The sequence below is a fragment of the Neopsephotus bourkii genome, unplaced genomic scaffold (genome assembly GCF_033783945.1).
Source record: "Neopsephotus bourkii isolate Nb327-2 ecotype Australia unplaced genomic scaffold, CSIRO-AGI_Nbou_v1 NB_1375, whole genome shotgun sequence".
Lineage (NCBI taxonomy): Eukaryota > Metazoa > Chordata > Aves > Psittaciformes > Psittacidae > Neopsephotus > Neopsephotus bourkii.
Window position 1 is genome coordinate 484906 of NW_026901854.1, and position 25578 is coordinate 510483.

Genomic DNA, 25578 nt, shown 5'->3' on the forward strand with positions numbered 1-25578 from the left:
AGGAGATGGCTGTAGATTTATTTTCCCTCAGCAGAGGAAGAGCTAGGTGCAAAGTACATAAAGGAGGAATTATGCTATGCTCTGCAAAATTTCTGTTTGGCTTGAGAGTGGGTGAGCCAAGAAAACAATCACTGCATAGTGCGATGGGAGGAGAAGGGGCACGACAGGCAACATACATTGCTACAGCTGTTACTCACCAGATTATTTACTATCCGTATACAGATACTATTCATGAATTGGGAAAAAGCAAGGAAAGGACTCACGTAAATCAAGTGACAGACTATCGAGGCTTACCAGCATGAATTCTAGAAGGGTTCAGGAGCTCCCAGCCTTCCTTGTCATCCATGTAATATTTATGTCTGGTATTAAAGCCTTCATGCAAAAACAACACCAGGCTTATTTTAGATTCTGACTTAAGCTTATAGAGAGGACACTGACAACCCACTGATTAATTTATAAGTCCGAGAGCTCATCATGCTGTTGATTTCAATATATCATTTGGACAGATTTAGTGGAATGTAAAAAGACACTCACAGAAGGAGCCAAAGACTTGGGCATCTGGCATTTAAAATCTCTCAGTCTTAGATTCATTTCAACTGCTTTTTTAACCACCTTTTGCATTTTCTGCAAAAGATGACAACTGGGCTAGCCTTGGGCATCACAGGCCACTAGAAACTTCCAAACCCTAAACAAGACATTTGAAAAATTGCCCCCTCTTGAAGAGTACGCATTATGAGGAACTGGAAATGTTTTCATTAGTGACACCCACTAAAATATATCTAGCACAAATGCATGGAAGCCCGTAGATACCTAATTCACACTTGTGCTGCTTTTCTGATGACACAAGGTGTAGAATGGCTTCAGCTAATGCCACTCAGATCTTTAGTAGCACAAAATATGGATGAGAAAAATCTGTGCTTTAACTCTTTCCATCTTCTGGAACTCACTGACCACTTAGCTCTTTTCCCCTATTTTGTTATATTTGATACCCCTGTTCTGGTTTTGGAGCTTTGCACTGTATGTCTTTATCTTGTCTCTGATGCTCATAACAATTGACTTCTACCTCACTTAATCAATTACCATGTTCTTTGTCCTTAGTATGACATCCAGATACTTTGCTCTTGCAACATATTGAGAACTATAGGCACAAGCTTCGCCATGGGCTGCACCACAGGCTGCCAGGGAATCTCTGCTCTGGCACCTGGAGCATCTCTTGACCCCCTTCTTCAGTGACCTTGGTGTCTGCAGGGTTCTTTCTCTCACATATTTTCAGTCCTCTCTCTGGCTGAAATTGCAGTTTTCTTTCCCTCCCAACCTTGACTATGTTATCCCAGAGGCACTAGCACTGTTGCTGTTGGGCTCGGCCTTGGCCAGCAGTTGAGTCCATCTAGGAGCCGGCAGACATTGGCTCTATTGAATGTAGAGGGAGCTTCTAGCGGCTTCTCACAGAAACCACCTCTGCAGCCTGCAGACTAAAACCTTGCCATGCAAACCCAGTACAATGCTGAACAAAGGCAGTAAGGTCTGATGATCCCATGTGCTCTTCATTCCCAGCAGAGCTCAGCTGACTCGTTTAATGAATTAGTGAAGGAGAACAGAGGGGAACTTCTTAAGATCAGATGCTTCTTTTAGCTGCTCAATTCTGTGGGTACATAAAATACATCTTCATCTTGGGGTAATAAAAGTTTTTAGTTAACTATACTATATGACCCATACGAAGAATTGATTTCTAAAAGAGTAGAGACAAACTTCCTTTGAACCCTGCTATTGAAGAGACAGGCTCAAGGAAAAAATAGAACCATATGTTGGATGCTTAGCCTGTCTTTAAGTGTGGTTACCTTTTTTACTAAGTACCTACTTGCCCTTAGAGACCATCATCAATTCTAAGAGCTGCAAGTTTGCCTCTCTCTCAAGAGGCATCTAAAATGAAACGGTAGCGCCTAATGCATCAGCTAATTTCTTTTGGCAGCTATGAAAGAGAAGTTTCAAGTTTAATTTAAATACCTGTGAAGAAATTAAATACCAGTGAAGGTAGACCAGTGTACCTATAGTATAGTTATACTAGGATCACATATGGCTTATGGGATCTTGAAAGAAGTGTGAATGCAAGGGATTCTTAATTGCTCTTGAAGTATCAGTCCTGTGTGGAAAGAGCAGGGAAGTGAAAAGAGGAGACCAGCTTCAGAAGGTACTTCCTGTGCCAGCTCAACCACTGCCATACGCTTCTCAAAGTTCTGTATTTCAAGACATTTCCTTAAAAATGTATTCTTGCACACATTTACACTGCATATGAATTTATGAATCCCTGGGGTGGCCTGGAGGATTGCAGAGCCCACCCCATCTCAAATGTACAACTAGTGGTAAACTCTTCCTGGTCTTACTTCCTTCCCCTGCTAAGCGCAGATGGTGCACGGTTTGGCACTAGCACAACAGCAGCGCAGGCTGTGCCTGTGCAGTGGGGGTTTTCCTACTTACCCAAGAAAGCACAGAGATGAGGAGATGGTAACTTGGGCTGACGGTGAAAGGGGCACATAGGCGAAAGTTAGCAGGTAATGTATAAAGTAATGGCTTTCTTTTTCCATTTACCAATGTATAATAGCAAAATATTCTCTTTTATTAGTACTACCTTGACTGTGAATAATCTATTCTTGTTTTGTATGATTTCTTTCTTAAATCATTACTGCATTATATGCTCTCACACGCCTGCTACAGAATCTCTTGTTCAGATCCTCACCAGCTAACAAGCACTAGAGACATCACTGTACTTGCATGCATTACCTACGCTGGCTCTGTGTACTTGTCAGAAAAATGTGATAAGCAGCAGTCTTAACTGAAATGATACAACCATTATTCATACAAGGGATAATTAAACTGTATAGGATCCTTGTAAAATATAAACAGGCAGTGTGGCCTGATCCTGACCTCAGACTGGGATAAATCTAAATCAATCAATGTATTTACTGATTGATTGACATGACATGGAAACTGAGTGCAATTTAACTTACAAGTAAAACAAAGAATCAGTGAAAGCATAAAGAAGCTGTCACCTGCAATTATGCAGCATTTTTCATGTAAGCAGGCCAAAAGTGAAGCACAGACCATTGAACTAAAATTACCTTAGTTGCTAGGAAAGAAACGAGTCTTACTTGGTTCTTTGAACATGCGAGTCACATCTTCATATTCTGGGTTATGATGTAAAACTAAGAAAATTGTGTGTAGCTAATTTGACAATCCAAATAGCCAACTGCTGTACTCAAATGAAAGATATACATAAGGGCACTGTATACAGAAAAAACTGCCTCAGAGATACACAATTTTATGTGTGTTCTCTAAAGTATAAGCAAGACATCCGAGATTACCAAAACGCAATGCAGACCTGAAATCCCCGTCGTTGCAAAACTGCAGGACTGACCTGTGGCCACGAGAGGGCAGAAAGAACATTCCTTGGAAAGCTTGATTTTGAGGCGCGTCGTGAACAGAACCCGGGCTGTAAACTGCCGTAAGAGGGAGCTGGAGGGCTTAGGAAAATGCAAGCTGCACGGTTAGCTGTACAAAAGCTACCTCTTGGACTTTCGATGTTAACAAAGTTTGGTCATACTCAACTTTCCACCTTTAAATAACTACGCCTAGAACAAGCGCAATTAAGAAAAGAAATCACAGTGGCATTTGACATAAAGCCTCAATAAAGCATTTATTTGTACTAAGCTGTATATCAATGCTTTCTAATTTCTGCCTTTTAGCACTGGCTTAAGGGTTAGAATATGTATCATTTCTCACTTCAATAAGCAGCTTGCTTTGGCTCCTTTTGGATCCAACTGCATGTGCAGTTCTCACAGCATCATAGATATCAAAATCAGTGAGAATTCCAGAGAATGACAGCTCAGTCCACTGAAATGCTCACATCCCTCTAGTTTCTCCATCACAACTAGGGAGGAAACATGAATCAGGTAAATTACTTTTCACCCTGTTTAGCTGAACTGTTCTCACTTTATCTCAGCACACCACCACAGAGGTAACAGAAACACTCAGTTAGAAATGATCCATTTTCCCTTTCCACTGGCTATGTCACATTACACCACCTGAAGCATATAATTTTTCAGTGTAGAGGAGGTACTGGTTTAGTAACTACCTCTGCAAATCATCATCTTTTCTGCATTAGTCACTTGGAAGGTTAAAAGAGCTCTGACCTGATGTAGCCTGATAAGGGAGCTAGAGAGAGGTCTCAGGGACCTTAGTCCTCCCAATTAGTTGTTTCTCAAAGAAACTCACTAACCTGGAGATGCAGGTGACAGAGATACACCCAGCTTAGGTACTGACAGATTTACATGTTGGATAACCTCTTCTGTGTGAAGATTTAGCAGGTAGAAGTGATGCCCTAACCCTTTTTCCTCCAGCTAAGCACACCCTCTATAGTAACAACTAAGGCAGGCCAAGGCAGGTCATTCCCATAGTATCTTAAAACCACAACTCTAAATCTTCCAGAATATCTTTTTTGGAAGGAAATAACAGAGTTTTTCAACAGCTGAATAATTAATGAAAGAAGGAAAAGGCTCTGCTGAGCCTTTCCATGCCTCCAGCTCCAGATACCATGAAGCGTGAAAAGGAAATATAGAAAATACCTTTTTTCTTTTCAGAATATATTAAACTTGTGAACTCTGGGAATTACTGGTACAGCTGTATCACTTGTACATGGCACAGACATTAAAGTGTAGTTCAGTTTAATGTGACAGCCAACTCATCCATGTTAAAAACAAACCAGTGGTCCAAAATCATAATAAACCAATTACTGGCTCTACTGGATAATAGCAATACAACAGTGCATTTAATAGGTATTCAGAAAAGCTATTTATGTGTTATCACTTGCCAAAAGACTTACTTCCAGCTTTTTCACACTGCTTTTCCAAGAAAAGCAGGACTTCCAGCTGATTTTGCCCTGTCTGGTGAAAGAAACACCAGAACAAAAACACTCTTTGCAAACACATCCATTTATTTTGATGCCAATTCAACTCAAACAAAAGCCACATTGAGAGGAAATATCAGCAGAAGAAAGTAAACCAGATCAAAATCTATCACCACATCTGTCAAACACAAGAAGGCAGAAACATCCAGCAAGTCAATTAACCGGAATCCAAACTCCACCAGTGGCCAGGTCCAACTGTTTTGAAGGATGGTGTGAAAACCCCACACAAGAACTAAGCAAATAATACTGATCTCTCCAAGAATGGGAATAAGAAGTGGCAGTTCATGGAAGTCCTGCTGATGTGCTGCATGCCTTATTTGAAATGTTCTTGGCTCAGGCGGTTTGTCAAGAATTGAACTGACACCCACATGACTTTACTCAGTTCTTCCCAATTAAACTTTCTGTAATGAACTGGCTTTTGGTTTGGCTTGTGGCTCTATTGACCATTTTGCTCAGGAGAGGTAAAACAGCACATCACCTACGTGTGTCTCGGATCCCAGCTCCCAGCTGTGCTCTAACATCCTCCCTCTCACTCACTAGGTAACCATCTACTGCCATCACCAGATGCCTCACTGTGTATCTCACCTCAAATGATCCAAATACCCTCTCATTGTGATATCAAATACTACCAGAACACAGGCCAAAGCATACTCACAGTGCACTGCACTGAACAAGGACATAGGCTTAGTTCACAGTTCTGCCCTATTATTCTCAAACTAAAGCCAAAACATAGCACTGTAACAGTTTCTAGGAAGAAAATTAACAATCCTAGCTGAAACCAGGACACACAGTTTCCCATTAACCTTTTCTTCTGAAGACAGAGAGACAATAAAACTTGAGATGAGAGCAGCTACTCCCCAGATACTGTCTCCTGTTTTGGAATGATATCTCTTTGGGGCGCAGTAAACATAATATTTGAAGGCTGTTCAATTCATCAGCAGGTGAAGACATGAAGGTGTCATTCATCAGTACATGAATGTATCATCTTCCTATACATACCTGCTTTCTCCCACTGGAAGCTCCTCCTCATCAAGAGGCTCATGGTGAGATAATTCATTCTCTTAGCCATGGATTTCTGAAAGCTCTGGGGATGAAATGTGAATCATCATGTTTCCTGCTTTGGAGAGATATCACCCTGGCAACCAGTGATTTCCTTTGTGGGTGATTTCTCCTGGATGAATAAGGACTTGGAACTTTGGTCCTGCCAGCACCTGGCTCCACCTGACTTCATCCTCTTTCTTCCACTGCTATCTTCCCCTACCTATTGTCAGCCCTCTGGCTGGAGTGGCCCCACTGCACTATAACCACCTTGGCTTCTTCTGCCAAGGGACTGGGCCAGTTTGCCAGGGAGCAGCAATGGACAGAGAGTGGATGTCCTTCTGTATGCATTGGACAGTGTCCAGAGAGCATTGTTCATAGGGATGCCTTAACGCTTGATCTGGATCCTACTGCTAAATGCAGGTGTCAGGGGCTGGGAACTTGAGATTCCCAAGCCAGACACCTGGAAATGCTACGCAATGAACTGTTTCTGGAACTGAAGGCAGATTTTAGGATTTGTGTGGTGGCTTTGGACTAGTGCAGCTGCAGAGACATGGGATGTATGTGTTCATAACCCTTTTGATGAAGGGGTATGGACTACTACCCATCAGTGGAGCTGGTGTTGGTATGATGGGTATGACTGCAGATGGGTGTAAGTCTGTATGTACATTGTGGATCTGGTGGTATAGATCCCTGCCTCAGTGGGTGGCTGCTGTGATTGAGCTGCAAAAAGGAGCTATGAACTGTGGCACATCCCTATATGTGCAACAGGCAGGGACAAAAAAAGCTACTAGTCATAGGCCCCAGGTGTAAGTCTGGCAGCCAAAAATACATTTACCAGAAAGCTGGATATATAGGAAATTCTGCTAGCATGGCCTCAAAACTGCATTACATTCCAAACCCGCAGCAGTCCTGCTGGAATGGAAGCCTGGCTTCTGTTTCTTGCCCACTTCCAGATCATGAATCAACAACTCTTAACATTTGTCTCTTTGCAAGCCACTAGTACTTGAATCTGTCATCAGTATAAGATTCCCACAGTGCTCATGTAGACACCATAGCAGACCACACAACACTCTAGAACCAGAACTTGTAAAGGTAAATGATTCCATTCAAACTATTTGATATCCATTCACTGTTACTAAAAGTATTTTCTAATGGTTACATTTTTCTAGCAAAACACAATTTTTTCTTTCTTTTTTAAGGAAAGAAAATGCTTCTGCTATGTGCAACAGTCTGTCAGTTCCCTGGGAAATGCAGCTGAAAAAAAAGGACTGCTAAAATATGTTATGTATCTATATATGCATGTATATATATGTAGGTTTAGGGCTCAAAATCTCCTGAAACAGCACTCATAAAGAATAAAAGCATGTGTATTGTATTTCTAATTTGGAGTAAATGAGGAACTTTCACAAACTTATCATCAACATTTATCATATTATTCTTTGATAAACTCCTCTTTTGAACTTTCTTCTTTTCCTCGATTACAAGTTGACCTACAGTGACTGAGATAAACTTTAAAGTTAGAATTTAAAACTACAGGAAGCTGCATTTTGCTTTCACAGTCCTCAGTGTGTAATCAGGAAGTTTCAGGAATCAATACGCTTTTACTGTACTTTACAGGTGAAATTATATTGTTAGCTAGGGGGCAGGATATGGCAGAATTCCTGCAGTATTTGAAGTTCTGGAAAGGTGAATCTTCCTGGTGCTTAGTACTCTCGGGGTGTTTTTAATCTAAATTTCTGTATTTTTTTTACATACATATCAGTTTCCATCATTAGCCTCAAGTCCTCCAGTGTCCTTTCACCTGAAATTTTATGTTATTTGTTAGCAAAATCAAATCTTAGTTTCTGTCTTACTGACAGCCTTCTGGTTCACTGCCATTGCCAACCTCTTCCATTATTTGTAATGTCTCATATCCAACATCTGAATTCCAGTCAGAATATTTTGATACTATTGGATTATCACACTTGTCAAACTGCATCTTGATGCCTTCCACTTACGTATCTTCCCTAAGGCAAGTTTTTGTTGCTTTCTTCGAATTAGAGGAATTTGGGTGGAATTTCCATCTGAACTGTTTTTAACTATAGACAGACTTGAAAGTTTACTGCATTATAGGCCTGATCAAGATTTTAGTGAATGTAAAGATTCATGTTGGCTACACAGGACAACCCAGCAAAAGGAAAAATTAAGCTCAGGCTGCGATGTTGGGATCTGAACGCACCAGCAAATCATCTTTCAGATGACAACTGTGTTAGACCCAACTCTGAAACACAAACAAGAAATAAGCACAGCCAGTCATAACATTCTTTTCTCTGTGCATGGGAAAGTCTGTACTGTAACACAGTCACCCAACTACATTCTTCTGCTAATGAAAATACACACTCATATGAACTCATCAGTTTATACTTGAAAAGAAGGGGGTTGCATGTTTTACAATATCGTACATGTTTTTACAGTGGTGCATTTTTTTCTAATCACACAATTACAAGCAAATGAATAAACAGAACATCTTTTGTTCTTGAAAAGCTTGTCAGCTTTGAAAACTAATGCATGCATGACTTTTATTATATTATCATCTTGGTCTAGGATGAGGCATCCCTGCCCATGGCAGAGGGGTTGGAACTAGGTGATCTTAAGCTTTTCCAACCATAACTATTCTATGATTCAATGATTCCATGGACTAGTGTATTTGTTACCAGTATTTGTATGGATAAACAGCACCCCTGAATAACCAGAGGCACATGTGTGTGTTTGTATAATGCTAGGTTACATATACACAAAGAAAGTACCCTAAGGATTTTCCCCTATGATCAGACAGTCAGATTCAGTGGTGATACACTAGGAAAATGTATATATAGTTATTTATATGCTTATTGGGCAAGTATTAATAAAAAAAAGTTCAGCTATTCCCACTCCCAAAAAATCCACTGAATTCCAAACCAGCGTGTGCTGCTCAGTGACTATGTCTATGTTGGCAAGCACCGCACAGTACAGAAGATGTGTAGAGTTAAACAGTTGGTGCTCAGGATCCGAGGTCCATAAAAAAATGCATTTCAGGTGTTCTTTACCTCTGGTGTGATTGCAGGGATTGAGGGTCCATTTGTGGCTGCAGTACTCTCCTGGAGCACATCCAGAAGGAACCCAGACAATGTACTCCAAGACCAAGGCACTGCAAAACAGAGACCATTGGGAGACTTATGTCAAAAGTCCACTTCTGATCCAAATTAAAATGCCAGTGTGAATGCACCCTATGTGAACTCATACAGAAGCAGGTTCTAATCCTACCCCTTTATGAACTCTCTTTCCACAGACCTTCTGGAAGCTGTTGGCGATGCACCCCCTCAGATGTGTTGGCTTCATGCACTGATCAAATCAGTTACTGGAGCCCTTCACAAGCTCACAATCTAAGACACTTTATTCACACACTCTGGTTTAAGCTCCCCCTGCAAAACAAATTTGAGGGGGAAATGTAATGTTTAAAAAGTAAAGAACTAGTGTTAATTTTTTGTTTGTTTTTTCTCAAGACAAAAGATCAAGAAAGCTGGAAGTTGGTTGTCAAAATGCAAAATAAATCTACAGTTGCGGAAGTTAGAAATGGCAATAGTTTCTACTAACTACACTGAGTGTATTTCTGAGGTTCTTACCGACTGCTCATGATGCACTCTAAAACTTTGTTCACCCTAGCCCTTTTATGATATTCTCTGGGCAGAGACACTTTCATCTGTGTCCTTGAGATTTTCACTATCACTGGATCAATATTAGCTATAAATGTTTCTTTAGGAGAAGAAGACTTGGAAGCATTTTAAGCTTAACAGAGTCTGTTCGGGCTGAATGGATGATCTGATGTTTGTGTGCAATGCTTCTCTTTTCTGTCAAAGGACTGCAACTTAATAACCTATAGACAGCAGTCAACAGGAATGATTTATTAATGTTTTCAGAGAGAGTCAGCTTAATGAATACAAACACCACAGCCATGCAGGTGACTTGGCGTCTCCCTGCCTACTTTCAAAAAGGGGAAATAAGGCTTTAGATAGAAGAAATGGATGATTGAGCTCCTTCAGAAACTTAAAAACAGAAAAGCTTTCCGATAGTCTATAGCTCATCAGATTCATATTTGGTTCATTGTACAATGCAAACACGTTGTCCTGGCAAATAACTAACGGGTATCTCTTCCTAGTCGAGCTCAATGACATATTTCTTCCAGGCAAGAACTATTCTTTTAAAAGTTCTGTGATTTTTGTGTCCATCTTTACAACACTAAATCAAAACTATGTAAGGTGAAGAGGCATCTAAACACATCAAACTGCTTGATCTCAAATGACACGGATGTGTGGAAATGTACTATCCTCAGCCACTAGCACATCCATGTGAAGTGCCTGACACAGCTTGCATTCAGTGTGAATTACAGCTACTAAACAGTGATGTTTCTCATGCCTCTCTAGAGATGGAGAGAGCAGCTTTTCAAAGGCACAAATAACAAATGCTGAAATCAGTGTGAATTAGATGCTAAAGCTTCCATCTGTGTCATTCCATATATTCACTGCCCATATGCTAGTTTGAGTGCAGTACTGAAGGGACGGTGCAGGTATTTACATGCTGGCAGCTAAGACTCAATTACACTGTAAGATGTATGTGCTGCACATTTCTATCACCTTTCTTCCTATCACTGATCAAAACATAATAGACTTGATTCAACTTCATTAAACAATTGCCAATCACCACTGTACTTACTTCTCCTAGTGACAGTTCACCATAACAGAATGAATAATTCTCCCCCAGAATAAGGCTGAGATAACTAAGAGCCAAGAAAATCCAACCAAGTTGTCATTGTTCAAAAGATACCAGGTAGCCATCACTGCTGCTTCCATTAAAAGACATTTTAGTTTGTGTTTATTTTTTTCTTTCAGATATGAAGAGTTCATGGAATCCCTTCACTTTTGCAAGCTTTCCTGGGGAGCAATTCCCATATTGCCACAGGACAACAGGGCAAAGGATAAGCCTCCATGGACTTTGTTAAAGAACATGGTAGCCTTATGATAGTGGTGTAGACCCTTGGCCAAGGTCTTCTCACAGTCAGAATGTTTAAGTCAAGTGTTTTTAACAAGAACAGCAACTGACAGCTAGCAGGTTAGACCGAGATGTGCAAACATCTGCGTTCCAAAAATGGGCAATTTAGGAATCTACTCTTTCCACAATTCCCAAAATATTAATGGGGAGATATACTAGTACCCACAAATCTTTACACGGTATTTTGCTGAAACACTCTGCACTTTGCAGAGACACTGCTCCAAAAGATGTCAAATCTTTTGGATTTCATTAGTATTACTTAGCAAGCCAAGCCATCCAATGCATCAAACACGAAAGCAGTGAAAAGTACAAGCACAGTAGTCAAACTAGGCAAAGGCTGAGCATTTCCAGGTTAGTATGTTTTCATTTTAATGCTGGAAGGAGAATTTGTGTCATGGCAATCTTACGCATACATTGATCACCCCAGAACAGAATTCAGACCTCTTAAATCCCTGAATTTGGCTCTAAAGTGAGCGCTGCTGCACCATAGAAGCACCCTCCTGTGCCACTGTCATAGGGGAGTACCCTCAGCACCAGCTGTCCTGCCAGAAGGGTGCAGGGCACCTGGCGTCTGGGATGGAAGTCAGGTGCTACCATGGTGTGATGGGGCAGAGAAGGAAGGAAGGGAGTCTCAGTGAGTTTAGTTTAACATGGAGGTGCTCAGCACTTCTGAACACAGCCTGGCACAACAGCTGGAAGACTGACCTCTGCATTGCTCAACTGACAGCACCGTGGCACAGAAGCACACATTATGCTAGACTGTGTTAATATGGGGAAGTCCTTAAAGAGGAAGGGAAGAATAGCCATTCTGAACTTGCGGTTATACCTGGAATATTATGAGCATATTCCTGTTGGATTGCTCTAAAACCCCCAAGATTTCGGAGCTCGCAATCCAGACATGAAAGTCAAAAAAAACCTTCTGGTTCAGCATCATTTCTCTCCCATTCTTGCAACCAGCATCTTTTCTTCATCCATGCAGTGAAGGCCACACATTTCTTTCAGCAACAGACACTTGATTACATGCTTTGGGTGAAGCTTGGCTTTAGCAAGGCCAGGTCAGACCAGGAAAATCCTACTGGTCATGACTGATTTTTCCAACTGCATTTCCTTCATTTTGACACTCCCATTTGCTCTCTTCTGTTGTGTTGGTCTTTGGGGTTGTTCTGGTTTGTTTTTTTTTTTTAACCTGATGTCCCATACTAACAACTGCTTTCTTTCCATGATTTAAACTCAAAGACATATTTGGTGCCATCTGCTCTTTAGATTGTGTTCAGTGAAAAGCACCATGCCGTTTGGCTGGATTTGGCATCAGAAAGAGCTGAAAGTGATCCTTGTAAAGGAGGAATAACTCCTCACAGAGCCAGAAGTTGGAACACGCATCCATTTGAGGCATTCCCACAGCTCCTACTGAGTGTTAGGTGTGCATGGGGTGCGGCTGTAAGGGCCAGGCTTTCACAGGGGGAAATTATCTCAGGAACTTTGGATTCAGGCACCTCTCAAGATCCAGTCCTGCATGACTTAGAGTTTGAAACCCAGGACACACTTCCACACACCTATGAGTTTTGATATTAAGGGTTATCTGAGAAATCAAGACAAAAACATATCAATTCATTTATAAGCAAATAGTGCATAAGCTTTATACATTTATACTTTCTTTTTGCACAGAGGCCTTACCACTGAGCAACACTGTCACTCAGCAGAATAAAAGCTACATGCATAATGAATGGTGAACTATATGTTTAAACTGTGCGTTAACCAGATTGTGAATTTAGTGAATATAACAGCAAACTGAACATTCATTCCACTCTGGTGACAGTACACAGATGTGATATGAAGTGCAGATACCATATGAAATCTGAAGGGCCATGTTCTCCAAAAACGGATCAGTAACAAAGCAGAGCAAACACAGTTGGGAAGGAAATTCAGGGTATGGCATTGTGACCCTCCAGTTTAGTGTCTCTTCAGCAAGGGTCTCTGAGTTTGCTCTGCAGGTTGTCCATACTTACCAACTAGGACAATATTAGCCTTTCCACTAGTTTAACTGGGTTTAACTAAAAAAGTTAACTGGTTTTAACCAGTTTTTTTTTTTTAACTGTTTTTAAACTCAAAAAGTTTAACTGGTTTTAACGCAAAAATATTAGCCTTTCCACTAGTTAGAGTTCAGGTCAAACTGAAGCAACTAAAGTAACCACAGCACCATGTGCATTTCAGACCATGTTCTCTGGTGTGTGTATATATACAGAGAGATGTATTTTTGGAGGAGGTTTGGCAAGGAATATTTTCCTCACTGCTGCTGTTTTAAGAGATACCAGGTTGCGAATTTGGGTGCTGCTGCAATTCTGCAATTCAACATTTTGCCACTTGATGTCACCAGTAAAATGCTTAAATTCGATGAAACTACCGAGATTTTAGATTGAGGTAATTTTAACGTGTAAAGGTAAATTTTCAGAAGCAGAAAATGAACCAGTTATACCTCCCATATTAACAGTAGAGCATATTAGAAGCTCGAAAATAATTTTGCAACGAATTCTCAGTTATCTTTGCAATAACGATGAGGCACATTGACCCCATTGCTCTCCTTTCAGCCCCTCAGCATGCAAAGTACCTGTTCCCCATCCTGTGTAAACGCAGGCACCCTAGAAAAGCAGGAGAGCTAACGATAAACAGGCTGCAGAAGGTGCACAAGGAAACCTGTGACCCTGCTCTTTGTAATCCACTGCTTTTTGCAGGCTTCTCTCTCTATTACCTCATTACAGCATGTAACACAAGCAGAAATGACTTACCTATCAGTGTGTACAAGCCAAAACTCCTTTGTGCTGGGACAGCTGAGGCCTTTGACCAGCATCACACCTGAGAAGCACTAGATGCACTCACTGTGCTGCTTCTGCAGAATTTGATTACATGCTATAAGGAAGTAGCAAGTTTCCCTGCAAGTTTCTTCCCACAAGTTTCCTATGAGATAAGTGACAAGAACTGTCACATGCAGTTTTGTAAGATAATGGAGCACTTTTAAAGCTGTTTTAAAACCAACATCCATGCAAATTGAGCACTCTCCTGTTGCAGAGTCAAGCTGGGTGGTTCCGTTTTGCTACTTACTTGATCCTCAAGAAAACTCCATTGACTGCAATGGGATGATGGAACAATTTGATCCACTGGAACTTGCTAGTGGAGTATTCTCATATGTGACTTTTATATTAGCACCCCTGAAAGAGCAGAAATACGGACAAATTGGAGAGTAAAATTAAAACGCTCTGTGCATGGCTAGGAGGCCTTCTGTGTTTTCAGTTGTGCCTAGGCTGGCCAACCTCAGATGCACCTTGGTTAAGGATGCTCTGGGACTCATTCGTTTCATAGCAAGAGCATTTCTTGTGCCAGCTGCTCAGTAGAACAGATCATCCATGCACACAGGGCAAGGTAAAGATCACAGCACCTTTCTGGATATCTGCTTCCTTCAGAGGAAGCCAGCAGGGACTGCTGTGACCCTATGCCAGTGTGCTGCTAGCTGTATAAGGAGGAAGGAACTTTTACACAGGAGCAGATCAAACTGTGTCCCTGAACATGCTGAAAAGTACATGATCTTGGACTCTGGTTGTTTGATCAACAGCACACACATTATTTTGCACTCACAACTTAACTTAAAACGTGCCAGGTATCTAAAAATATTTTATGGTCTATGCTTTGTCCTAGTTTGAGTGTTTTCCGCTTCTATAAGGTTGTATATTCCTGATCTTTGAAAGACTTTTAAATTTAAGGAAAGAATATACGCTTTAAATCAAAAAGTGAAACACACACATGCAAAAACCCACCCTTCTATGTTCATAGTCCAAGGACTTTCAGAGCAAATAAGCCTTCCTGCTGCCAGGGACTAGTAAGTGGTGACAGCCACATGAAACCTGTCCTGAAAAATACCCTCCGAGTGGTGCTCTGCAGTCCTACCTGGGAGCTATTAACACTCAGTTTATTCACCTTACAGCCTGTGAGGGCTCCTTCGAGCCATTACTGTCTTTTGTGGGAAATGAATTTGCAATAACTGTGTACGCTTTCATGGAACAACTATGCCTCTGCCTTAAGTAAGCACGCTATGTATCCTTGTGCAGTTTTGCACTAGAATGAATCACTGGCTTTGTGCAGATATGCTTTTAAAGTGCTTTAGCAGTGGGCCACATACATATGACCTCCCAGTTAAAGGTACTGGAGGAAAGTAGTTGCTTCCTGTCTTCTAAAGGTATAATGAGTCCTCAAGCTCACATCAGTGACTGCAAAAATCATGAAAGGCCTTGAAAAACACCCTTCAGCCCTAGAACTCTAGTTATACACACACACACCACACCAGGCTAGAGCATTTGCAGCTATTCTTCCATGGACAAGTCACACCAATGAGGTTTTCAGTGGGTGTAATGACAGCACAGAATGAATGAAAACTGGCTTTTTTCCATTCAGGTTTTAATCTGCTTTCACTGGTTATCATATCACACAGCACTTACATTCCTCTGGCTGTCCTCCAGCTTCTCAGCCTCTGGTTGGTCTCTGACCTACAGCTCCCTGATGAAGCAGGTTTTAAGGTTAAGCACAGTAAGTGATTCCCTCCCTTTGCAAGACGGCTGCAGAGAAAGCCAATTTACTAATGTGAAATGTTTTATTCTCCAGCCATAATTTCATTCCCGTTAAAATCTGCAAGTCTGATACATCTTATTCTCTTCATAATTTACTGAGTAGGTGGGAAATTAACAGGAAAGAGACACAGAAAAGTACTCTGACCTGATCTAGAAAAGAAGATGAAGGTCATGAGGCTCCCCACACTGCATCCCTTTCAGGCCAACACCACACTTGAGAGAAGAAAAAGTTCAGAGGCTCTTACCATGTGTCAGAGAGAAGAAAAATAGTGGTAAGTGGGAGCCTCTCACAAAGTTCATACAGGTTCCAGTGTGTCTTTTATTACCGTTTCTGGGCAAGTGTGTCTCTGCACCTCGTGCTCCGCACTACATCCAGAGGGGAGATGCAGAGCTACTGCAGGCAAAGCCAGTGTCTCCATAGGATACTCTCACATGAAACTGGTTTATATCTGTTTTATCTAAAATAGGTTTTGAAGAGTGCCCGCAGTGCACTCATTACTGAGGAAATGGGATGGTGACCATCTGGACCACTCCCTGGATTTGTATGAAGATAAAACCCCTTTGAAAATGCAAAGCTTTGCTGGCTCTTACAACATGAGCTCACAAAGCTCCTGTAAATCATGGAAGAGCCATGAAAATGCATGTTCATCCTTATTTTATTGCTGCCTTAAATTTGGATGTTATAATGAAAAGCGCTCTATAAAGACACTTAAGTGTTTCTGCCATGCCAGACCACAAAGCAGATGTGACTGTCCTTATTTATACCTATTTGTATCAGGAACAATGTGCTCAATGAATGCAGTGAAGAATGTGTCAATTCACATTGTAACACGGTGTGAATAGAAATGGAAACTGAAAATACTTATGTTTCTTTTCAATTCACATTGTGTTACTCTAATAACTGTAATATTTGCATTGTAATTGTAATATTTAACACAATGTGAATTGAAAAGAAACAGTAAATGTTTGCAGCACCAGTAGACCTACGGCACCAATTCTAACTGTAGACATAGAAGCACAATTAAAAGTATCTCTGGAATAAACTTTTAAGGATTGCTGTTCCGTAAGTATGGCTCTGTCTGTAAAAGCTTTCCATTTCCAAGACAGACACAAAGTTTGAATCAGAAGTACCGGGTTGTTATAAATGTCACAATGTACAAATGGTTGTCAGAATCCAACACTTTGTTTAAGCCGTGTTATCTTCATAGCATCACACATTAAAAGTAGATCTTTTGTTCAGCTCAGCTGAGGTGTGAGTTATGCTGGCAGGGTAATTTGTGAGATATCACACCTTATGTTGATTGCACTGAGTCCCATAGCATCCCACCAGAGATTTCACAATGAAACGCATGATGTCTGTATGTTGTATCAGTACGTATGAACAAAACTGATCTGGCACTTAAACTTCAAAGTTTATTTTCAAAACACCCACATCAGTATGGTAAGAACTAAGCAAGGAGAAGAATTCTTCTTTGCAACTGTGCAACACCTACTTTTGTGGAGGATAATTAAGTGATGGAGTGGCCAAGCTGCAGCTCTTGAGTCACAGATTACCTGGAAGAGAGCTTAGACGCAGCTCCTGTGCCACAGCTATTAATCATTAGCCAGGCTATGGAGTAACCCCCAGATGTGGAAGCAGAACCCACAGGAACTGCTGAGGCTGAAATGATTGAGTCCCATGGGGCCTATTAATATCCCATATGGTTCTGTATTCAAACTGGGCAAGGGCAGGGGCCCTGAGAAGTTATCACCATCTCCTGCTTGGGAATGCATCTGGACATCCCTCTCCTCACTGAGAAACAGAAGATTTCTTTTTCTTTAGCAATATGAAGATTTTGGTATATGGCCTGAAGAATCAAGAAATTTTGTGTGATCACAGGGCAAACAGAAAAGCCTACTCTCCTACCCATACACGGTAATGAACCTTTCAAGCAAGGCCTTGTAAGTAAGCCTTTCTCATGAAATACATAAGATTTTGGAGCTCCAAACGAACCACTGAGATTAGTGCAGTACGAATACACTGTTAGTTCAGGGTCTTTTTAACTTTTTTTCACTATGCCACAAAGAACCATTAAGCTAATTAATTATTGTTTTAATCTTAGATATTTTTCTGACTTGGCACAATTGCCAAAAGACTCTGAGCTAGACTTGGTGATGAAATTCTTGCCCTTTAAAGTTAGTGCTTTCTTCTGATTGCCTCTCTTCGAATTTATTTGAAGCATAAAATAATTCAGCAGCATGGCATGGATACGTATTTTCTCTGCAAGTATAAACAGGAGTCTTTTTGTTTTGCATTACTGATAAAAGGATATATTTTTACTAATAGCACATATCATTGTTAATTAACATAGAGCTTATTACACAAAAGTGAAAGAGGCTAGATTCTTTTTCCTTTCTCCTTTTAAAAATACATTCTGCACATCACTTGTTCCCAGTGTCTTTTCAGACTTTGGCACCTGGCAACACAAAACATTCCTGATGTAATGAGTGGTATCAGTAAGAATATTGGCTGCACTGCTTACATTTTGATTTGTCCCTAACGTATACTGATTACAGTGATTCAGATAAAGTGTGGGAGGTACAAATGAACACAGGTCACTAGGTAACTTATTCTTCCCTAATTTAGACCAGGCAGTTTAGCTAAGGAAGCACATTTCACATACATCTTACTGTCCCTTAAGAAAATAAAAAGGCAAGTTGTTCTTCTTATGGCCATAATCGCACAGTGTAGGCTCCTTGGCAATAAGCAGCATCAATGCAACTAGGCAAAAATACCTCTCTCAAGAAGCAGTTTAGCAGTACTTGCCTAGCATACCTGCTCTCCTAACCAATTCTGATCTTGCTGACTTGCCTATGGGCTAATTGGGTTTTCTTGGCTGTGTTGTTCATGGCCTCTTTACCTAATGGGAGTTAAAGGGCTTGGGAGCATCTACCAAGCACAGCTAACGGATCAAGAGCATGCATAACGCAGATTTATGAGAGAGAAGCCTCTGAAAAGCCCAGTTTGGTAATCTTGTTATGCCATGATCCACAGCCTCAGGACACCAATGTATTCGGCTCCTGTATAAGGTTGTGACTTTGTTTTATCCAGCCAGTGGGGAAACGTGTTTGTTTTCAGTAAGCTGCTGCATGCAGCTCTGGTAAAGCGTAGAAGAATCCAAACGGGGTGCTAAGCTCTCTTACTGGAGTAAACTAATGCTTTCATTTTCTTCAGAAGATTTCAGGATTCCCTGATTTTAATAAGTTTTTTTAATCATTCCATCATGAAAAATTGAAAGCTGAAAAGAACAGCTACAGGAACATGGGCACTCCATGAAATCCTGGTTCTCAGTACCACATAAAATTCCCCATTTTAGCTTCATCCTCCTTCCTCCCAGGGAAAAACAAACATGTCTTCTTTGAGGCAAATTTTGATTTCACAAGCACAAATTCAGTTACTATTAATCAGATATGAATCAGAAGTCCGTATTCTCCTTCCCTCAAGCCACATGGAAGTAAATGTGAATTGGTATGACTGATTCTGTACAAAAGCTGCAAAGGAATTATCATTGTGAATTCTTTGCAGCTAAGCAAGAGGATTAAAGAACTAAGATGTCACCTTTCTGATTCTCACATCTCTCCCAGTTCTTACAGTGTTATATTTAATGTTAAAATCTGAAATGCAAAATAAGGAAATTATCTTTCTTCCTGTTCTTCTTCCTGACAACTCAAACCAACCCAGTTTCCTACTTCTCATCCCTATCAGACACACAGCTCTAGATACACCATGTTCCCAAACTCCAGATCACCTGAGGATTGTGACACTGGGATCGATGCAAGCAGTCATCAGCTTTTGCATCCCAAAATCCCTACCAAGGCCAACGATGTGGTTGTTCTGAGGAAGACCAGAGGCAAGACAGCAGTCTTGTGGCTTACCATGTATTCCTGAAACCTAATTAGAAACACTACTGAACTCCTGACTCTCCTCTACTGCAGCTTAACAGAGCCAAAATCTTAATGTAACAGTGGTCAAGCTAAGCATTATGGCTTAAATTAGATCTCTCTGTGTTGATAGTTGCAGTCCCCATGAGGATATCTTCAGCACTGAAAATGATGAATAAACCCAACTCATGTGACCACCTTGTAGCCTCAGAAGCCAACAGAGCTACTAACATTGCTCCTAATCTCCACAAAAGCAAGATGGATTATTTAGTGTATCTGATCTCTTCTGTCAGAGAAAATCATTCTCCACAATCCAAAACACTGAAAGAGAAAGGAAAAATTGCATCAGCAGGATCAAACACGAGCAATTTTGTGGCCTAAGTCATGGCTGCCTTACCTGTGCTGCGGACAAGAGATAGTCCCGAAATTGCAGCCAAATATTTTAATATACTTTATTATTACACACATGGTAGAACAAGGTCCAGGGAGAAAAAACAGCTCATCCCTTACGAAGACTGAGATGAAACCCTAGACATCCATTATTTACAGAACACCATGTAAGCCATCACGACACGTCTGGGTTTAACCGCAGCAGCATTTTACCCTCAAAGTGTTTTGCATAATATACTGGAGGAGAAGGGAATGAAATATTTGTTCTTATTCTGCTTTTCCCTGGAGTCATTTTACGACGTTGGGATTTTGACAGGTGCTTAATTTTGGAAGACTTCAAAGATCACCTGCATGAACCGATGAGGAGTCCTTGGCAGCTGCTGACAACTCAGGGTTATGGGGAATTTACACTGGAGAAAGCCAGCAAGCACCTCCGTGTGCCATGGCAGGGTTTGCCAGGAAGGGTTTGGCAATAACTCTGTGAAACAGAAAAAGCATACACTGGCATGGATAAGAAGCTTTTCACCAGAGTAAAAGCTTAGAGTGTTAAGTAAGAGGCCAATTCGCACTCATTAGCTGCCATTCCTTAGTCATCACCACAGTGCTGTACAGTTATGTATGTAATCAGGTACAGAAGCCCTGTTTCATGGAGCATTTGTCCATTCAAACTTAAAATCTTTCCACAGAATTTGTCATGCTAGGAGTGGTCATTTTTTAGTCAATTTTCATTTATCATTGGTCAGTTTAAGAAACACAAATCATGTGTGGAGGTGGACTTACAAAGCCTATTTCTGCACAACAGGGGGATCATCAGAGGCCAAGACCTATTTCCAGCAAAGCTTAGCAGGTTCAGAAGTACTAGGCTGAGGCTGAAGTGCTACCACTGGCACCTAGAAAACACATCAACTTCATTTGCTGTTCCCTTCATACAGTTTGGTTTCTTCTGACACCAGGACACCCCAGCTTTCAGTGACCAAAGAGAAACCTCTGGTCAGGTACAGATAACCCAGGCCACACTCAGGTGACCTTTACCAGTGGGAGGTTGTATTTAAAAGCTTTGCAACTATTCTACATCTCAGCTTTACAAAACTCAAGTGTAGCTATTATGTAGTTAATACAGCACTATTGTGAGGTAAATAGGGAAACTGAGGCAGAAAGCCTGGGAAAAAAAAAGCAGTGATAGACCCAGGGTCAGAAATTAAGCTCTTCCAAGTATGCAGTTCAGTTTCATTTTTCTAGTGCATCTAGTAGCACTCGGTTATTCCTCTGATGGTGACACGATGAGCTCAGAGCCAGCTTTACAGTTCCTCAAGCTCTACTGTTTATTGCTGCTCTTTGTAAAAATCACACACAGAAAATACAAGAAGAAACTTCCCTGCTGGTATGTGAATCACTCCAGAGCTCATGGAATTGGCCATGGACAGATGGCCTTCTGCAGAGGCAGCTTTATCTGGTATAAGAGCCAGCCCACAGCTGCTTGTCACCACCTCTCTGCCTGAGAGAACTCACCGTGCAGATCTGGTGATGCAGATAAACCCATTGGGTGCTTCTGAAAAGACGGCTGGGTTAATTTATGCTGATTAAATGGGTGATTTAATCTAACCCTGCTGATTTTGTGAAGATGAATCCTGTCTGCAGATCCATGAGGTCAGTGTCCCAAGGTAGAAGAGACATCAACAGCAGCTCACAGAAAGAACCTCTTCCACCAGCACAGACATCTTTTTAGTGAGCATACAACTGCAGCTTAAAATGCAGATCCATCTGTCATGCTGATCAATGATGTCCTATTAGAGCATGTTAACTATTTCTCCATAGGTAATCCATGAATCCATAAAGTTGTCAGTACTTGCTCTGAATCTAAGAAGGCTGTGCACTGGCCAGGACACACATACTTACAATATATAGTTCATCTTGAAAAGAGCAAAATAGGGGTTTTTGGTTTTTTCAGGTTTCTTCTTAAACTTCTCTAGGTATATTTTTACACAGAGAGCTATAATGAAAGACTACACTGAAGAACTGGATTTCAAGTTATTTAAATTGAATTCAGCTGAATTGTGTACCTGTTGAACCTTCCACCTCAGGAGTATACCTTACTGAAGGCATTTTTCCACCTAGCATTTACTAAACAGGTAACTGGGGAGGGGAGGGCAACAAGACACATGTTATTTCAGTCCTTTAAAACAGCCTTTTCCATCCAGCACACATATTTGGTTTATACTTTACCTATTTCTTCTTATCCTTCTGCTTCCTAGGTTTGCTGAAGGAAAAGGTTAAATACACTATCCAAATCCACCAAAGATAATGGCCCCCAACTCCACTTTTAGAGCCAGAACATAACCTCTCTCCAAGAACAATATGGTACAGAACACTGAAAGGGCTCTGGGGATCACAGCATACAGTCAGGCCTTCACAGGTAAGCATTTTTGGTTATATTAATTTACTTGGAATAGCAATGCAGGACGACAAAGTGTTAGCCCCTAGACTTCTCAGTGAAATTCATTAAGGCCACAAGAACTGTAAATTATCTGAGATTTTTCAGGGGACTGTGCGTTCTTATTTCCCTAACCTATAAAAATGTGGGACAATAAAATATATCTCCGTTAAGGAAGAGCTCCTATGAATCCCCTTATCCTAGACAACTATCACATGAAAGCAGCTGGCAAATTAACTGGAGAACTAGGTGAAGATGTGGAACTAGTTAAGTGATGCATTTACTAAGAATCTTGTGTTTCCACCACATGTAATGCTGGCAAGAGTATTACCAAATTCTTCTAGCAGAATTAAGCCTTCCCTTTGATAATACAAAAGCACAGTGCAAGGCTCACTCTTAAACAGAGGCACAAATTCGGTACACTAAATCAGACCTGACAGATGGTTGACAGAACTTCTGTAATGAATTAATGACTTGTTCAGGGTTTGCCAGGGAGGAAGTTACTGTTATTAGCTGCTTATTTTTTATCTTATTTAAAGTTGCCACCAACACATGACAGCAATTCAAACAACCTTTTGCCTTGAGAAGTATGAGTAATAGCTTCCATAAAACAAGCTGGCAGCTCTCATGTGAATCGTGCAGCACAGCAGAGACTGAAACATATTGGCTAGATGTTCAGCTGGTGTTGTTCAGGACAACCCCACTGACCTCATCAACTGACTGTCTTTATTCCCCATTGCGCATTTGATAAGTGGCCTATTACCATTGCAGACTATTGCTTCCTTACTAACTATACCAGTTTGGCAGAGTTTCTATGATTCACCCTCCTCCATTTACATGATTTGCCTTTCTTCCTGAAGAGTCCATCAGGAACATTATCAGATTCTACTTTAATGCAAAGATTTACTATAAAGAACATATAAATCTATATTGGAAAATGACACATTTAATGTTCTCAACAATTTTTACATTCTGTGGCCTGTATAAAAATGAGAAGACACTATCTATATTAAATGCTACTCATGCAAATGAAGAATAACACGATATATAAGCATAGCAAATCAAGCTGAGCTGCATTTTGCTCATGCAACATTACCTGGGCTGGCTTAAGCCATTCAATGACACCTACACATTTGTCACGCAGAGTACATGCATAGGTCTAATTGATTGTAAGTGACTAAGCAATTCTGCAGGTAAACAGAAGGAATGGATTCCTGCTCTGCTGGCTTTACAGCACTTTCAGGTTCAAACTCCACAGACATACAATTAGCAAGGCAACTACGATAGATGCTGTTATTTTCTTAGTCCAAAAATGGACCTGGATAGAAAGTCCCCAAATTGTCCTGGTTGTTGGTTGGTTTTTTTTTTCTTCTATTGGAATTAAAAAAACTCACCCAAACAAACAAAACACCCAAGCGAACAAAAACCACCCAAAACAAGCAAACAAACAAAACCCAAGTGAGGACATTGCTTCTGAAATGGCATTTACAAGTTTCCAATAATTGAATGCCTGTATTTGAAAAGGAAAAGCTGTCTAGCTTTTTCTCCAGTGTGATGAAAAACGTTTCACATTATGATGATGGACCCTTGAACGCTTTAAAGAACATTTTCAACAGCTTGTCCCTGGAAATGAAAATCCAAACCAGGAGTTTACATTAATTCAAAAGTGAGCAGTTTTATTACCCTCTGGCTTCAAAAGTGAGATTGGCAGATGCCTAACGTGGCACATGCTACTTTATCTGAACAATATTATTCCACTTAAAACACCATACCATAAATACCAAACACTTGGATTGTTCAGCACAGTAACTGCTGAAACCCATTCTTTGGTTGTAGGACTCAAAAGTAGTTTTTGCTTGAACAGTTCCTGTGTAATGTGGTTTTAACTCTGCACCAGTATCTGAAGCCTCAACAGTACAAATGATTAATACAGGGTAACAGCATTCAAGCAGTGAGTCAAACTGTAGTTGAGAAAGCTAAAAAGCCACACATCAGTGAGCATCCTCAGTCTCACTCACAACAGTTCCTAAAGAAGTTAAAAAACACACTAATGCAAGTCACAGTTTATACGACCACACTGCTTATATGAGATCAAAAATGGGAAGACAAATGCCTATAGAAGAAAGGAAAAGAGAACATGAGACACCTAAACCCATTTAGATCTCATGCATTGGGGTGGAGCAGAGTATTTTCTTTTCCAAAGCATAAAGACTGACTCTAAGCTCCCTACATGCCAGAACAGTAATACATGTCTGGGCAGCTTCCCTTTACCTGGGAGACTCCTAACAGAGCTATTTCACTAGTTTCAGACAACAGTCTGCTAAAATAAGTAGTCCCTGCTAAAATAAAAGACTCAGATGATGAGGCAAATCTTGTGACTTCCTCCATATAGAAAGAAATATTTCTGCCTAGTCTCTCACAAGTAGGACCTCTTGAAGGGTGCACTGTGTATTTGCTTCAAGGTCAATGTCCCCATGAGTCAATTCTGCAAGAACAGTGTTCAGATGCCTCTGTCTTCATTCAGGGTTTCTACTGTCATAGCCAGCTACTCAGGCACAATGCTGTGGTCAGCCTAGGTCAGCCTAAGTCAGGAGTGTAAAGTGACAGAAAGCACAGGCCAGAAACGGGATGTGAGCCAAGGGCAGGCCACTGTATGAGCATTACAGTCTGACTGGGAATAAACTTGGGCTGGGAATCACAAGATGATTTTTAATGGTCACAGCAGGGAGGTTGGGGAATAGCTCTTCTATAGATGAAGAATCAGGAAAAAGGCTGCTTCAGAATGCAGTTTATGAAAGGAGTTATAACACGGTTGACAACAGCAGTGGGGGATCATAGTTACTGCCCTGACAAGGCCCTTTGCAGGCCCTCACAAGCACCAAGCTTCCAGGTCAAAAGGATCCTCTACTACTCTGCAGGGAATTGAAGGCCAATATTGTTAGCAGTACCCTGTACACACAGGGACATAGCACACTCCCAAACCTTCCATGCATTAAGGTTGACCGTGGCCTGTCCAAGCCTACATTCCTACGTCAGACCTATTGTAGCTTCTATTTCAGACTCCTCTTTCTTTTTTTCCTCACCATCTAAGACAAGAATGTTTAAGAGAACTGTAAAGGCCATAGAGACTACCTAAACTACAATGAAGACTGGTAGAG

The 25578-nt window shown here is 40.9% G+C and overlaps 1 protein-coding gene across 1 annotated transcript; it reads left to right on the forward strand.

Annotated features, from left to right (window-relative positions):
* Positions 1-143: 143 nt before the first annotated feature.
* SPMIP4 (sperm microtubule inner protein 4) lies at positions 144-25019 on the forward strand. The gene is given in 8 exon segments (XM_061367274.1): positions 144-214; positions 10906-11026; positions 11028-11070; positions 19383-19568; positions 21805-21886; positions 22233-22402; positions 22595-22686; positions 24813-25019. Coding segments are annotated over 8 exon segments (972 nt in total).
* The last annotated feature ends 559 nt before the right edge of the window (positions 25020-25578 follow it).